The sequence below is a fragment of the Manis javanica genome, chromosome 1 (assembly GCF_040802235.1).
Source record: "Manis javanica isolate MJ-LG chromosome 1, MJ_LKY, whole genome shotgun sequence".
In the NCBI taxonomy this organism is placed as follows: domain Eukaryota; kingdom Metazoa; phylum Chordata; class Mammalia; order Pholidota; family Manidae; genus Manis; species Manis javanica.
In genome coordinates this window covers 164,911,907-164,926,434 of record NC_133156.1, presented here as the reverse complement: position 1 = coordinate 164,926,434, position 14,528 = coordinate 164,911,907, and the positions used below count along the sequence as shown (strand labels likewise).

The following is a 14,528-nucleotide window of genomic DNA, read 5'->3' as shown; positions in this document are numbered from 1 at the left end:
CCGGGTAGCAGCGGCTGGGCGCCAGACTCCGTCCGGGGGCTGAACCGTGCGGGGCGGGGCCGCCTCTCTCCTCCCCTTCCAGGGCTCTCGCGGGGGGGCCCGCCCGGGACGCCTCCGCGGGTGGTCGCCGCGCCTAGGCCAATGAGCGCACGGGGAGTTGCGATGGAGGCTGGGGCGGCCGGGAACGCCGGGGACCCCCGCCGCCGCTGCGCCCCCGCGCCCCCGCGCCAGCGGGGCTGGAGAGGGGGCGAAAGAGGCGCTGAGCCCGCGCCGGACATGGAGGCGCCTCTGGCCCAAGCCGGCCGCCCGAGCTGCGCTCCTCGTCGCCGCGCCTCGAAGTTTGCGGGCTGACTCGGAAAGTTGCGCTCGAGCTTGGCCTCGGCGCCGCGTCCCGCTCCGGGCCTGCCCAGCTAGCCGCCGCCACCCTCCGCCGGGCCCCTGGCCCGCCGACAGCCGCAGCCCCGCCTGCCGGGGGCATGTGAGCCGCTGCCTCCCCAAGAGGCCGGGCGGGCTGCACGGCCCGGCGCCTCCCGAGGCAGCGCGCGGGCGAGGGGCACGCCCCGGCCCCAGGCAGCCCGGCCGCCATGGGCATCCAGGGCATGGAGCTGTGCGCTATGGCCGTGGTCGTGCTGCTGTTCATCGCCGTCCTCAAGCAGTTCGGCATCCTGGAGCCTATGTCCATGGAAGGTAACTCGGAGCCACCCTTCTCTTCAGTGCCCTTCGCCGGGGGCCAATGGTCTGTGGGGAGGAAGCAGCACCCGCACTCCAGGACGCGGGGACGCGGGTCCGGCGGGGAGCCCCAGCCACATGGGCCGCCGCCCCCTCCCGGCTCCTAGTGCTCCAAGGGCAGAAAGGGCGGGGACCCCAAGGAGCCCCAGAGGGGATAGAGCAGCAGCTCTTGGGGTGGGCGTGAGCTAGGAACCAGTGACACCTGGAGCCGGCATCCCCCGCCGTCCGGGCCCTCCCTTCGGAGCCACCCCCAGGGAGCACAGCCGGCTTGGGCCGCCCGGTGGCAGGAGGTGGTTCAGGGTGAAGATGACAGGAAGGACCCTCAGCCCAGGGCACCTGGTGGGAGCGAGTGACATGAAACCTCCGCCACATGGTAGAGTTGCCTTTTTCGTCCCCCACACGACATCCAGTTCCCCCTCCCCAGGCAAGGTTCCAGCCCACGGGATCAGTAATCAAATCCTCAGGCGCCACATTTCTGTCCCAATAAAATATTAACCGAGGAGGCAGACCTACACTTAAATCAGACAGCACAGCCTGTCTGGGATGGCCTTCCTGTCCTTGGAGCTGTTCCCCAGCCCTTAGTACCTCCCTAAGACTTCAGGGCAGGTTAGTGAGGAGCCCCTCTGGGGCACACCCATCCTGAAGGGGACCTTATCCCTCCAGGGCTGTAAGTTCTCCTCCCTGCCCAGGCCCAGAAAGGCAGTTGTGGCCCCCTACCTCTGGACAGTGGGGAATGGGCCAGCCTGCCCTGTTCAGGTCACCCATGCTGCCCTCTCAGAGGAGGATGGGCATCTTGCCTGCCTCAGCACTCTGCTGACCTTGCCAAGCCCCAGCTCCTGGAACTGGGACCCAGAGGCTCACGGAGGAGGAACCTGCCCTTGCCTCTGAACTGCCCTGCAGCCCCTCTGGCCTGCAGGTGTGCCCCAGACCCCTGCCAAGGGCTTCTGAGGGCAGGAAGGGACCCAGGGCCCAGAAGCCCGCCTTCTGTTCTGTCTTCAGAGCACAGGGCTGGCTCTTTTCCTGAAGTCCATGGCCATGTGTCCCTAAGACCCCATTGGGTCCCGTCATGCCTTCTCTAGGTGAGTTCATGAGGCCCAGAGAGAAGCGACTTGCTCAGGGCAGTTCTGAGAGGTGCCACCTTTATATTCACTTGGGCTGTAGATTTTACTTGGAGAGGAAAGTTGCCCAAGCTGGGCCTGCTTTGGCTAGATGCTGACCCTGGCAGGCGGCATCTATGACAGGGGACTTAGTGGGAAAAGCAGTGCTTGGGATGAGGTTGAGTGTGGGGAATGGGCATCCTCCACTGCTGTGCTTGAGGACCTAGGCCTCCTGCAGGGCGCTAGCTGTGTATCTGCTTTATCCTATCCTTTCCCCAACTGGAGTCTTTGTGGATGTGGGGGTGGTTGATGCTCGGGGAAGTCATGGGCCCTACATTGCTCTTCCCTGTTTCCTGGCCCACCTGGGGCCACCAGGGCCCAGGAGCACCAGCCAGCTTTACTCTACTTTGTGTGGAGTACTATAAACCTTCCTGAGCCTGACTCGCTCACAGGGCTAGTCTGGAATTTGCCTCTGTGATTTCTAAGGAGAAGGTATTCCTTTACAAGGTAGATAGCATGCATAAGACTATAAATGTTTTTACTCAACCTGCTAAAAAACGTACTTCAGACTCTAATGAGTTTCTCTTTGCTGGTGTATTTGCTCACTTGTGTCCCTTGGAGTTCTGGGGTCTTGACACACTGGGAGGAGTACAGAGCCTCAGGGACAGCCCCGCCAGAGCTGGCATTCTGTCATTCACACATACTGGCTGTAAAAATTCCTTAACCTTTCTGGGCCTCACTTTCACTGTCTGTAAAGTGGGTTGTGACAGACTTGTAACTAGTCAGTGGGGCTTGAACGGCTTCCAGCACCATTCTCAGCATGTAATAACCACACAAACTTTGGGGGCCATTGGCATCACCCATAACTAGCAGTGGACTGACTCACTACTGAAAATAGAGCTGATTCATGGTTGAAAACATTCTCTCACCCAAACAGGCCTCCCCTGCCTGCATCAAAGAAGGGAGTTACAAGTTCCAGATGTTCCATATTGATGGGAAGTGGTGTTCCTTAAGTGCCTTGAAGGGTCCTTTGGCCAGGCAGTGTCTAAAGGACTGTCAGAGGGGCTGTGAGGAGCCCAGGTCTTTCAACCAGCCTGGGTGTGAGCTGTCACTGAGGGAGAAGAGCTGGTGCCCAGCTCCCCTGTAAGCATACGAGCGAGTGATTTTATGTGTCTCTTGTCCCCTCTGAGCCGCCGTCATTCTCAGCTGCAGGAGACCTGAGTTATGATGCCCCTGGGGATTATTAGGAACTAATGGATCCAGGTTCTAGGGATGCAGCTCTCTAGAAGTAGATGCAGAATTCAAAAGGCCTTCCTCTCTCTGCCCTGGGTCCCTTGTCAGTCTCTGACTCTGGGTGAGTCTGTGGGTGAATTCCAGCCTGCTTTGGCCACCAGCTTATTGGGTGACTGGTGCAGTTAATGTCTGCAAGCCTTAATTTCCTCCCTGTGGAATGAGGATAATAATTTTTTCCCCCTATCCACTTCCCAGGGGTATGGGGAACTAAAGCACTTTGAAAAGATTAAAAGTGAAACTCAAATCTCAGGGACTCATAAGGATTAGGGGCATGTGGTGACAAGTGAGCCTGGGCTGGGAAGCCTTGGGGCTTGTTTGCAAGCCAGACCTTTTTGTCCACATGTGTGGCCCAAGGTGTGACTTTGACAGCCACTTCTCTTAGCTCAGGTCAGATTTCCTAAATTCTAGATTAATATCTCTCAACTGAGGGCCATTTTGCTCCTCAGTGGACATTTGGTGATATCTAGAGACATTTTTGATGGTTACAATTAGGGGAGGGCAGCGTTGGCATCCAATGGGTAGAGGCCAGGGATGCTGCAGGCCATGTGCAGTGCACAGGACAGTCCCTCACCACAAAGATTTACCAGACCCAAATGTAGGAGTGAGGCTAAGAAACCCTGTTCTAGAGGGACCACTGGCCAGGGCCTAGGACAGCTGCTTCCCAGCCCTGACATACCACTGAGATGCTGTCGTTAACTCAGGCAAGCCACTTTTCCTATCTGAGCTGTTTCCTCGTCAGTAAGATGGGTGATGGATTAGAGGCACCTTCTCCTCCTGGAAACTTGCCCTGACCCCGACCCCCTGCCCCTGGGGTTTTGTCGGGTGATGCTGCACTCAAATTTTCTCTCCCCATCCCAAGCAATCTGGGCTGTCCAAGGGCGTCAGGGATTTGTGTCTATAACACTTAGGGCCCCAGAATGTCTGGCAAACAGCAGGTGTTAAGTATGTATAAATTAGAGGCCATTGTCGGCACACACTTATTGGGTGCTCATTGTATGTCAGGCAGCGTGAGCCCCCAGGAGCACAGGTGCTGCAGGACTGGGCCCTCCCTTCAGGGCAACCCTGGACAGATGCCCCCTGAGAGGGGGCCCCCTGGCTGTGATGGAGGCGGGGAGGCTGCAGAGTAAGGGCCGGAGTGAGAGAAGAGAGGCATGGAGGGGAGATTGGATGGTGTCCAGAACAGAGGTACATTCGACCTGGCCCAATAGCCCTGCTCCCCTTTCAGGGAAGCAGCCCCAACCCTCTTGCAGCTGACATCTGTGCACAGCTGCCCACAGGGTTCTGGCCTGAAGAGGTACGCTGGGGCCTGGTGGGTCCACAGCTGACTCTGGGCTTGGAGCAGGCCCAGGAGGCCACCATTACCCCTCTTGCTTTCTCTTGCTTGCCTTCCCAGGAGCACCAAGCGCTGGGGGCCCTCTAGTGCTCAGAGCATCCTGCACGTCGTTCTCCCTAGCAGGGGCTGCTGCTCTTTGTAAACTGCAGGTTCTTCAGGACTCCTGCAGCCCCTGGGCAGTTTTCAGATCTGGGATGCTGATGACAATGACAGTAACCAGCATCTAGTGAGCATTCTCTGTGTATTAGGCACCTCGTGCATATCATGATGTTGTCCTCAGCAGCAGGCCCATTTTGTAGATGAGGAAACTTGAGGCTCAGGGCAACTAAGTACTTTGCCCGAGGTTATCCAGCCATGGAGTGACTGAGCCAGAGCCTTTCAAACCCTGGCATACCAATCCTGGAGGCATCTCTGAATCCACAGTGCCGAGGGGGCCATGGACACGGCCCTGCACATCCCAACCTCGTATGGTGCAGCTGTCAGGAGTCCAAAGTGTTGGCAGCTGCCTGGATCCAAATCCAAAGTGGGAAAAGTCTCCCTCATAGAGCCGTTCTGAAGACTAAACAGCAGTTCCTGGCAAAGAGTGCACACTCAATGAGGGTCATCTCTTATTTCCTGCCAAAAAATGCCCTAGCCCCAGTTCCATCCAAGGGTCACACAGCACTAACTATTAGAAGTTAGTGGGAGAAGGGGTGCACTTGAGAGGCCCTCCATGGAGGCAGGCATCCTTCACAGTGTGCTCTGTAAGGGGCAGGGTGCCTGGGGCTGTGGGCAGGCCTGCTGGGTGGGCCCTGGGAAAGGGTCCAGGAGAGGTGGGCTCCTCATGGATGGTTTCTGCAGGACAGGGAGGTGGGCTAGAGTCCCAGGCCTGACGCTGCTGGATGCTGGGGGGCTGAGGGGCTGGGGCAAGGCCCCCACCAACCCCAAGTCAGCACCTCAGCTGTTGCAGGTCTAGACATGGCCAGTAGTTTCAAATTGACTTAGCCACAGATTCTCAAATGAAGTTGTACTTTGAAGTCCAGTACCCCCGACTAATAGAAGGGGCACTGCTCAGATCAGGAAGGGAGTCTTGCCCCCATAGGTACCCCCTTTGCCACTGGGGCTCCCCTGTGGGAGTCACCTGACCAACAGGGTTGAAGTGAGGGCTGAGATCCACCAGCTGGACTCAAGAGGGATTGAAGCCAGTGAGTGTGGACAATGCTGTGGAGAAATTTGCTGCAAAGGGGAGCACAGATGGGTGCTGGCTGGCAGGGGAAGTAGGCTCAAACAGGTTTTGCAGCCTATAGGGGATCCTCACAAAGGCATCAGGGGGACCAGGAGGGCTTCACCAAGTTCATGCATTGGGATATGGCCCTCTCCCAGACCTGGTGCATCTTAGCTCAGTAAATTAAAGATTTGTAGTTCCCAAGCCCCTGAAGGTGGGTCCAGCACCCAGGGGCTCAGACACCTGAACTGGGACTTTCATGCCCTGGGAGGAAAGCCCAGTTTGTAATCTGCCAGGCTCTGGGACATTCAACTTTGAAACAATTTTTTTAAGTCTCATGCTTTCACTCCTTTGATAAAATGCTTGTTTGATAGAGAGGTTAAATCTTTATTGCTGAGCCCCTGGTTATCAGTGGATACTTGGTGAGGGTGGGGGTCCAGGGTTAGCCCTGGAGAGTGGTGTAGACACAGATAACTTGTGTGTACTTTCCAAGCCACAAAACAGGAAAGATTTTCTCTACCTGCTGTATTCTGCTTGTCCAAGGATAACTGTCAGAGTTAAAAGCTTGTCTCTTGTTAGTTTAGCTCTGTAAGGGAACAGCAGGGTAGCAAGGCTATTTCAGAAACTGAAGGCTATTTCAGAAACTGAGCCCAGGGAGAGGTGGAAGGGAGATGGTAGAAACAGACCTCACAGTTTGGCTGAGCAGAGCTTCTCAGTGTGATGAGGAAAGCTGTGCAAAATGGCTGTTTAGATCCATTAATTGCCACACACCCAGTAATTGCCAATGGTGGGTGTGATGCCTCTGGCAGCTTCTAAAAGATCTGGCACATCGCCACTGAAACAAACTAAAGAGGGATGAACCTCTGGATTTCTTCTGTGGAAGAACTAGGAGAGGCCGTGGAGTGCCCTGAGAGCATGTGGGGTCCCTGCCCTGGGCTGGACTCATTGGGAGTCAAATGAAGAAGCCGGGTTCCCTCTCCTGAGATGGCTCCAGACAGCAGCAGGGTTAGGCCAGAGGACCCCTTAAGGTGTTAGCCTAATTCTGCAAGGAATTAGGCTCCTTGCAGAAGGGGCAGCCAGCTGCACAGGAAGGCTCCACAGAGCCAGGAGTCGGGTAGGCACAGACAAACTTGTGTATATTTCCCAAGCCACAAAACAGGAAAGATTTTCTCTACCTGTTGTATTCTGCCTGTCCAAGGATAACTGTCAGAGTTAAAAGCTTGTCTCTTATTAGTTTAGCTCTGTAAGGGAACAGCAGGGTAGCAAGGCTATTTCAGAAACTGATGCTGAAATAAGATCATTACATTAGAATCAACCAGTTAATGTCCTATGGGGCAATAATAGCCAGAAACTTTGAGGGTCATATTTTCCATGGACAGAAATCATTTGCATTCCTAGCGGACACAAGGCGCTACCAGTCTTCCACAGCTGACATCAGTGTTGTTTAGTGCCTGGGCCCTGATGGCAAAGAAAGAGTGAGTCCAGCAGAGTTTACACCTGTAGATGTGCTCCAGCCTGATGTTGAAAGGCCATGCAGCAGTCTTCCTGCTGGATTTTCCAGTTCTGAGTGATTGTAACCCCCTGTCTTGGTGGATGGCACCAGCAGTGACTAGTTTCCCAGATCGAAAACATGGAGTCATTCCAGACTTCACCCACCCTGTCCTGGTCCCCTCAGGACTAGTGGCTGAGGACAGTGATTTCTTCCTCCTTGATATCTTCTGCCAGTCTCCCTGTGTGTTCTTGCCATTGCTTCATTTGACACCTACAGCCAGAGTGACCATTCTGGAATGGAGATCAGACAAGTCCTGTCCCTGCACTGGGCCCTTTGGTGGCTCCTGTGCCCATGTATCCCTTGGCTCGCATTCCCTGGACCCTCTGCCCGGGGTGCACTCTGACCCCTGACTACCTGTCACTGGACCTGAGTCTTGGAATATCTCTCTCTTTGAGTCCCCCACCCACTCCATGCCCGACAGGTGTGACCACCAGGGAGTACTGAGGCCTGGGACGATCGGCAGAAGGAAGGCCAGACTAGAGACATTAAGATTAAAACACAGCACCATAATGCACATACTCACCCCAGGAAACAGCTAGCTGTGAGGGGTCCTTCCCTCCCAGTGTGTGTTACAGAGCACCCACGTGCAGGCACAGTTCCAGGGCTGGAGAGCAAGGAGCAGACAGGGGCCCTGCTGAGGTCTCCAGGAGAGACTGGTGATACATCCATGATGTTGTTCTGCTCAGGCTGCCATAACAGAACACAGACTGGGCAGCTTAAAAAATGGAAATCTATTTTCTCACAATTCTGGAGGCTAGATGTCCAAGTTCCAGGTCCCAGCAGGGTAGGTATCTGGTGGGGCCTCTCTTCCTGGCTTATAGACGGCCACCTTCTCTCTACGTCCTCATGTGGCCTCTCCTTGGTGCATGCGTGTGGGGGGAGGGTGGAGAAGGGGTGTGGAGAGAGAGAGAAATCCAAAGGGGGACTGCTCCTCCTCTACTCATAAGACCACCAATCCTTACTTGGCCTCAGTTACCTCCTGCAGACCTTGTCTCTGGCTGCAGTCACAGTGGGAGTTAGGGCTTCAACATTTGCATTTTGGGGAGACATAGGTCAGTCCGTCATGCTGGTAAACAGAAAAATATATGCATATGCCAGGGAGTCCCAGCTGAGTGGAGAAGAGTAAAAAAGATGAGGGGCAGATAGGAAAGGGGGCCACTGAGGAGGCCACACTGGAGCACAGGCCGGAAGGAAGCATGGGTTCCGAGGAATGAGCATTCCAGCCAGAGAGAATAGCAAGTGGGAGTCTTTGAGGAGGGGTGTCCTGGTGGGTTTGGGGGACTCAAAGAGGGCCACATGGCTGAAGTGGAGGGAGCGAGGGAGAGATGTGGGAGACGAGGTCAGCATGGAGTGGGGGTACCCTTACTGGCCATGCAAGGACCTTGACTTTATACTCAGAGCCAGGCGGTTGGACAGAGGCGAGCATCAGGATGTGCTGTCAGCTGCTTCCTCCAGCACTGCTTGAAGAATACAGGGGAGCTGATGTAGCTATGGGCCTTGGGGTGGGTGACGGGGTCCGCAGGGTGCACGCTGCAAGCAGAGCTGGCAGGATTTGTGCACGGATGGAGGGTTGGGAGGAAGGTGTGAGCCCAGGACTTGGGCCTCAGCACCCAGCAGCATGGAGTTGCCCTCAGCTGGGCCTCAGACAGCTGTGGTGGAGCAGCTTCCGGGGGGAAGATCAGGAGCTGGGTTTGGACATGTTCCATTGGAAAACCTTGTAGACATCCAAGTGCAGGGGGCAAGCAGAAGTTAGCCCGCATCCCCCAACCAAGGCTTGACTTTTTAAGTCACTTTCAGATTTTGCAGGTTTAATGAGTAACATTTCTCCTCACTGCCCATCTATGCATCTTCATGCCAATGATTTTGAACACCTCTATGTGCCTATTAGCTTTGTCAGTTTCCTCCTCTGTAAATTGCCTATCCTGTGACCATTTCTCTTGGGATTGCTGTCATTTTCTTATTTTTCAAGTATCCTCTGTCTTATCCACACCAGAGGTGTGTTCTCTCTCTCATTTTCTCTTGCTCCGTGGACTAATTACTTTCAAACATTTTAATTAATCTTTAACTAACTTTCATAGATATATTTGATACATGACTTACAAAGAATAATATGATGAACACGAGTGAACCCACCCTCCCCCCAGAACCAGGGTGTCACTAGCCTGCCTCTCCCTGAGTTCTGCCGCTCTCCCAAACCGTAGAGGGTACCACCAGCCAGATTTGTGCTTGTCCTTACTGGATTTTTGTCCTTATTTATAATTTTTATCTCTTAATTACCCCTATAAATATGTTACTTGGTTTTTCTTGGGTTTGAATTTTGTAAAAAACGGAATCAGCTGGTCTCCTAGGACTGGTTTTCCATCCAAGAACATGTTTTTAAGACTTGTCTGTATTGCTGTGTTACAGTTCATTTTTCAGTGCTGTTTAACATTTCATCTATGGATGCCTCCCACTCTATTTATCTGCTCTATTGTCAGTGGACATTGGTGGATTCAAGCTATTGTTACTATAGTAACAACTCCAGTGACAGCCTTGTGCATGTTTCCTGGGCCTTGAATTTCTCCATCAAGCATACCTAGGGAAGGACCTAGGGTGTACAGATGTGCACATCACCAGTGGGAATATGAAGTTATTCTTCCACAAGGCTTGTAAGTTATGCATGCTCACTAGCAGGTTTAACAATTACTGTGGACCTATGTCCTCTCCAGCACTTAGCATTGGCAGCCTTCTTATTTTAGTAGTAGTATTTTCTGCCAACCTAGATGTTGCATTCTCATCCTAATTTGCATTTCCCTGTTTATTAATGGAGTTGAACCATTTTGCATGTATTTATTCAATTTCCTGGTTTCCCTTTCTGCTGATTATCTATTTTAGTCATTCTTCTTTGGGCAGGTGTCAGCTCTGCATGTTGTTGCCTCCCACTCTGTTGAGGGTCTCCGACTGGCTGCTGTGCTCCTTGTTGCACAGAAATCCTTAACTTTGATGTACTTGAATTCATCCATTTTTTTCCATCATGGTTTGGCCTTAGGAAATTTTAAGAAATCTTTTCCCATTCTTAGGTTAGCAAGAGATCCTTTCACATTTTGTCTTAACTCTATAGCTTGCCTTTCACATTCAGATCTTTAGTTCATCTGCAGCCCATTTTGCACGTGGTCTAAGTAAAGGGTCCAGACTGACGTGCCGGGCCAGTTTTCCTCACTACCACTAAACAATCTGACTTTCCCACCAACCTTCTGTAAAGTTCCCCCTATGCTGCCTCGGTCTCTTTTCAAGCTCTCTGGTCTATTTGTTGGTGTGTTTGTCTGTTCTTGTACCAACCACACAATTTTTATCAGTTACTATGCAAAACGTATGAGTATCTAGTGGGGACAACTCTCTTTACTTTTCTTTTCTAGATTTTTATGGATTTTCTTATTCCTCCATATCCTTAGCAAAGTTATCCAGGTCCTCAAAAAGTCCAACTGGATTTTTAATTGGGATTGTGTTGAATTTATAGATTATTTTGGGGGAGGAAATAACATCTTTATATTAGATCCTGTCGAAAAAGGAATATCTCATTTATTCAGACTGTCTTTCTATATAGAAGTCCTTTGAGTTTTGGTTAATACTTAGATACTTTCTGGTTTGTGTTGCTATTATGAATGTTATCTTTTTAGTATGTTTTCTAGGTGGTTATTACTGGTGCAGGAAATTGCTATTGATTTTCATAAATTAATCTTATATCTGGCAACCTTACTGAACTCTCATGTATATTGATTCTTTTGGTCCCTGTAGGGACCATATCATCTACAAATAATACCAGTTTTAACCTTTACTTCCCAATTCTTACACCATTTATTTCTTTTTTGAAATTTCCTTAGAGCATTGACAGGGTATCACTTAGTGGTGATTGTGGCCAACCTTGGCTTGGCCCAAATTTTAAAGGGAATATGTCTGAGCCCCAGGAACTCAGACATATTCGCTAATTAATCTAATATTGAATCTAATATTTTCTGTAAATAAATATGTGATTTGCAAATATAAGCTGCATTAAATTAAGAAAGTTCCCTTGATCCTAGTTTGCTAAGAGTTTTTGTTCGTTTATTTTAGTTATAAATGTATATGGATGTTTATCAAATGCCTTTCCTGTATTCAGATTTCGTATGATTTTCCCTCCTTATACTCTTATAGAAAAACCTTGATCATGATGTCTTCTTAAAAGTACTGTTGAATTCAGTTAGCTAATATTGTGCTTAAAGTTTTGGATTTGTGTTCAAACATGAAATGCGTATGGAATTCTTGTTTGTTTTTTCAGCTTTCTTGAGATATAATTGACATACAACATTGTGTACCACAATAAGGTTAGTTAATACACCCATTATCGCATATACTTACCTTTTATTTTTTTGTGATGGTGGTGGTGAGAAGGTTGAAGATCTATTACCTTAGCAACTTTTAAGTGTACAGTATAACATTGTTAACTGTAGTCACCATGCTGTACATTAGATTCCCCAGAACTTACTCTTCTTATAACTGGAAGCTTGTACCCTTCCACCAGCGCCTCCTTATTTCCCTCACCTCTCCAGGCCTGGCAACCACCAATCTACTCTCTGTTTCTGAGTTTGGCTTTTTTTCAGATTCCACCTGTAAGTGAGATCCTACGGTATTTGTCTTTTCTCTGACTCACTTCACTTAGCATAATGCCCTCCGGGCCCACCCATGTTGTTACTATAATTTTCATTCTTGTATCGCCCTTCTGTGATTTAGGAATCAAGATTACTCTATTCATCCCTAGATTAATAATATGGAGATCCCACAGGAGTAACTTCAAGGGAGAACAGGAGAGGAGGTGAAAACAGTAAGTTAAAGGAGAGAAAAAGGCGATAACTGAGGGGACAGTGTGGCCTAGGAAGTTTTGCTTTCTTGTTTTTTTTTTTTTCCCATGGAAAGAAAGAGCAGCAAGTTTGGGGCTTTATTTTACTTTTCGGCCCTCAGGGTTAAGTTAGTCATGTTCATTAGTCCGTGGGACATTATCAGTTGTGACCCATTTAAAAACCCTCTTTTGTTTTGTTTATACTTTTTCCTCTTTTATTTTCCCATTGCCTTACTTCTCTATAGGCAGTTATTCTTATTTTTATTTAATTTTTTTCTAATTTACAAATAGTACAATTACCCTTTTTTGGGGAATTAGAATTGTGTCCAGCTCCGTGAATTCTGAAAATTTCATAGTCAGGTAACTACTACCACAATCAAGATTTGGAACAATTCCATCACCACAAAAAATTCCCTCATCCTGCATCTTTTTTGGTTAACCTGTCCCTAGGGCCCCAGCCCCTGGCAGCCACTGATATATTCTCCTTTCCTTTGATTTCTACAAAATTGTAGGATCTTTTCCAGAATGTCATGTAAGTGGAGTCATATATTCTGTAGCTTCTGGAACCTGGATTCTTTCACTTAGCTAATGCATTTGAGATCCGTTTATGTTGTTGCGTATTTTAATAGTTTGTTCACTTTTACTGCTGAGTAGTATTCAACTGTGGGAATGTACCACAGTTTATCCTTTCATCCACTGAAGGACATTTGGATTGTTTCCAGCTTTCTTTGATTGTGAATAAAGTTGTTCTCAACATTTGCCTGAAAGTTATTGTGTGACTATATTAGGTTTCATTTCATTTGGGCAAATAACTAGGGATGGATTTGCGGGTCATAGGGTAAGTTGTATGTTTATAAGAAACTACCAAACTGATTTCCATAGTGGCAGTATTTCCCTAATGGCAAAAGATGATAAATACCTTTTTATGTGCTTGTTTGCTATCTGTATGTCCTCTCTGGAGAAGTGTTTGATCAAATCTTTTACCCATTTATTAATTTGAGTTGTTTGTTTCCTTACTGCTGAGTTTTGAGAGTTCTTCATATAATCTGGATACCCTTTGTCTGATTTGTGATTTGCAAGTATTTTCTCCCAGTCTGTAATTTACCTTCTTAAGTAACAGTATCTCCTGCAGAGCAAAAGTTTTAATTTTTTATTAAAAATACAGATTATGAAGTTTTTCTTATATGGTTCATGCTGTTGGTGTCATGTCTAAGAACTCTGCCTGAACCCAGGTCATGATTTTCTCCTGTTTTTTTTTTTTTCTAGAAGTTTTATAGTTTTATGTCTGATATTTAAACCCCTGCTCCATTTTGAGTTAATTTTTAAAGAAGGTACAAGGTTTAAGTTAAAGTTCTTTTTTTCTTAATGAATGTCCAATTATTCCAGCACCATTTGTTGAAAAAACTATCTTCTCACCATTTAATTGCCTTTGCACATTTATCAAAAATCAGCTGCTTATATTTGTGTGGTTCTCTGTTTTGTACCACTGATCTGTGTGTCTGTGTCTCCAACACCACACAGTCTTGACTATTGTAATGATATAGTAAGTCTTAAAATCAGATAGACTAACTTTTCCCACTTTATTCTTTTTCAAAATTGTTTTAGCTTTGTCTTTCCATGAAAGTTTTAAAATCAGTGTGTCTATATCTACAAAAAAATTCCAATTTTTATTGAAATTATGTTTTTAGAGATAATTGACAACTATATGATGTCAAATGTTCCAGACATGGTATGTCTATTTAGTCTTCTGTGATTTCTTTCATCAGCATTTTGTAGTTTTCAGCATACAGATTACCTGTGTGTTTTCTAAGGTTTATACTGAAATATTTCATTCGTGGAGCATGAGATTCTAAATAGTATTTTTTTTGACTTGCTGGTCTATAAAAATATGGATAATTTTTGCATGTTTACCTTGTATCCTGTGAGCTTGCTAAATAAGCTCAATTATTAGAGGATTTTTTTTGTACAGTTGACCCTTGAACAATGTGTGTCCACTTACATGGTATTTTAATAAATACTACAAATGTATTTTGTCTTCTTTATGATTTTTTCTTAGTAACATTTTCTTTTCTGTAGCTTACTCTATTGTAAGAATACTGAATATAATTCATTTTATATAACATGCAATATATGTGTTAATTGACCATGTTATTGGAAAGGCTTCTGGTCAAGAGTAGCCTATTAGTAGTTTCGGGGGAGTTAAAAGTCAATACACGGGTTTTTTACTGCACAGGAGGGGAGCCGGTCAGTGCCCTTACCCCCCACATTGCTCAAGGGTCAACTTGAGGATTATCTATATTGATAATCATGTCATCTGCAAATAGGGATAGTTTGGGCATTTTCTTTCTAATCTAATCTGTATGATTTTTCTTTCTTCCTTTGTTTTTTCTTTTTTCTCCTAATTGCACAGGCTACGACTTTCAGTATGACATTGAATAGAGAGGAAAGATCAGATGTTCTTGCCTTGT

The 14,528-nt window shown here is 48.1% G+C and overlaps 1 protein-coding gene across 9 annotated transcripts in view; it reads left to right on the top strand.

Annotated features, from left to right (window-relative positions):
- The window catches only part of KCNIP3 (potassium voltage-gated channel interacting protein 3), a 78,304-nt gene that overhangs the window by 46,633 nt on the left and 17,143 nt on the right, over positions 1-14,528 (top strand). The window contains exon 1 of one of the 9 annotated variants that reach the window (XM_017659787.3): positions 153-687. The exons of 7 other annotated variants lie outside the window; for them this stretch is intronic. In XM_017659787.3, the coding sequence (XP_017515276.1) occupies positions 585-687 (103 nt within the window). In that variant the 5' untranslated portion in view covers positions 153-584. Of the gene's footprint in view, positions 1-152; positions 688-14,528 lie in introns of those variants that run through there. One more of the 9 variants, XM_017659788.3, reaches the window with a different exon arrangement.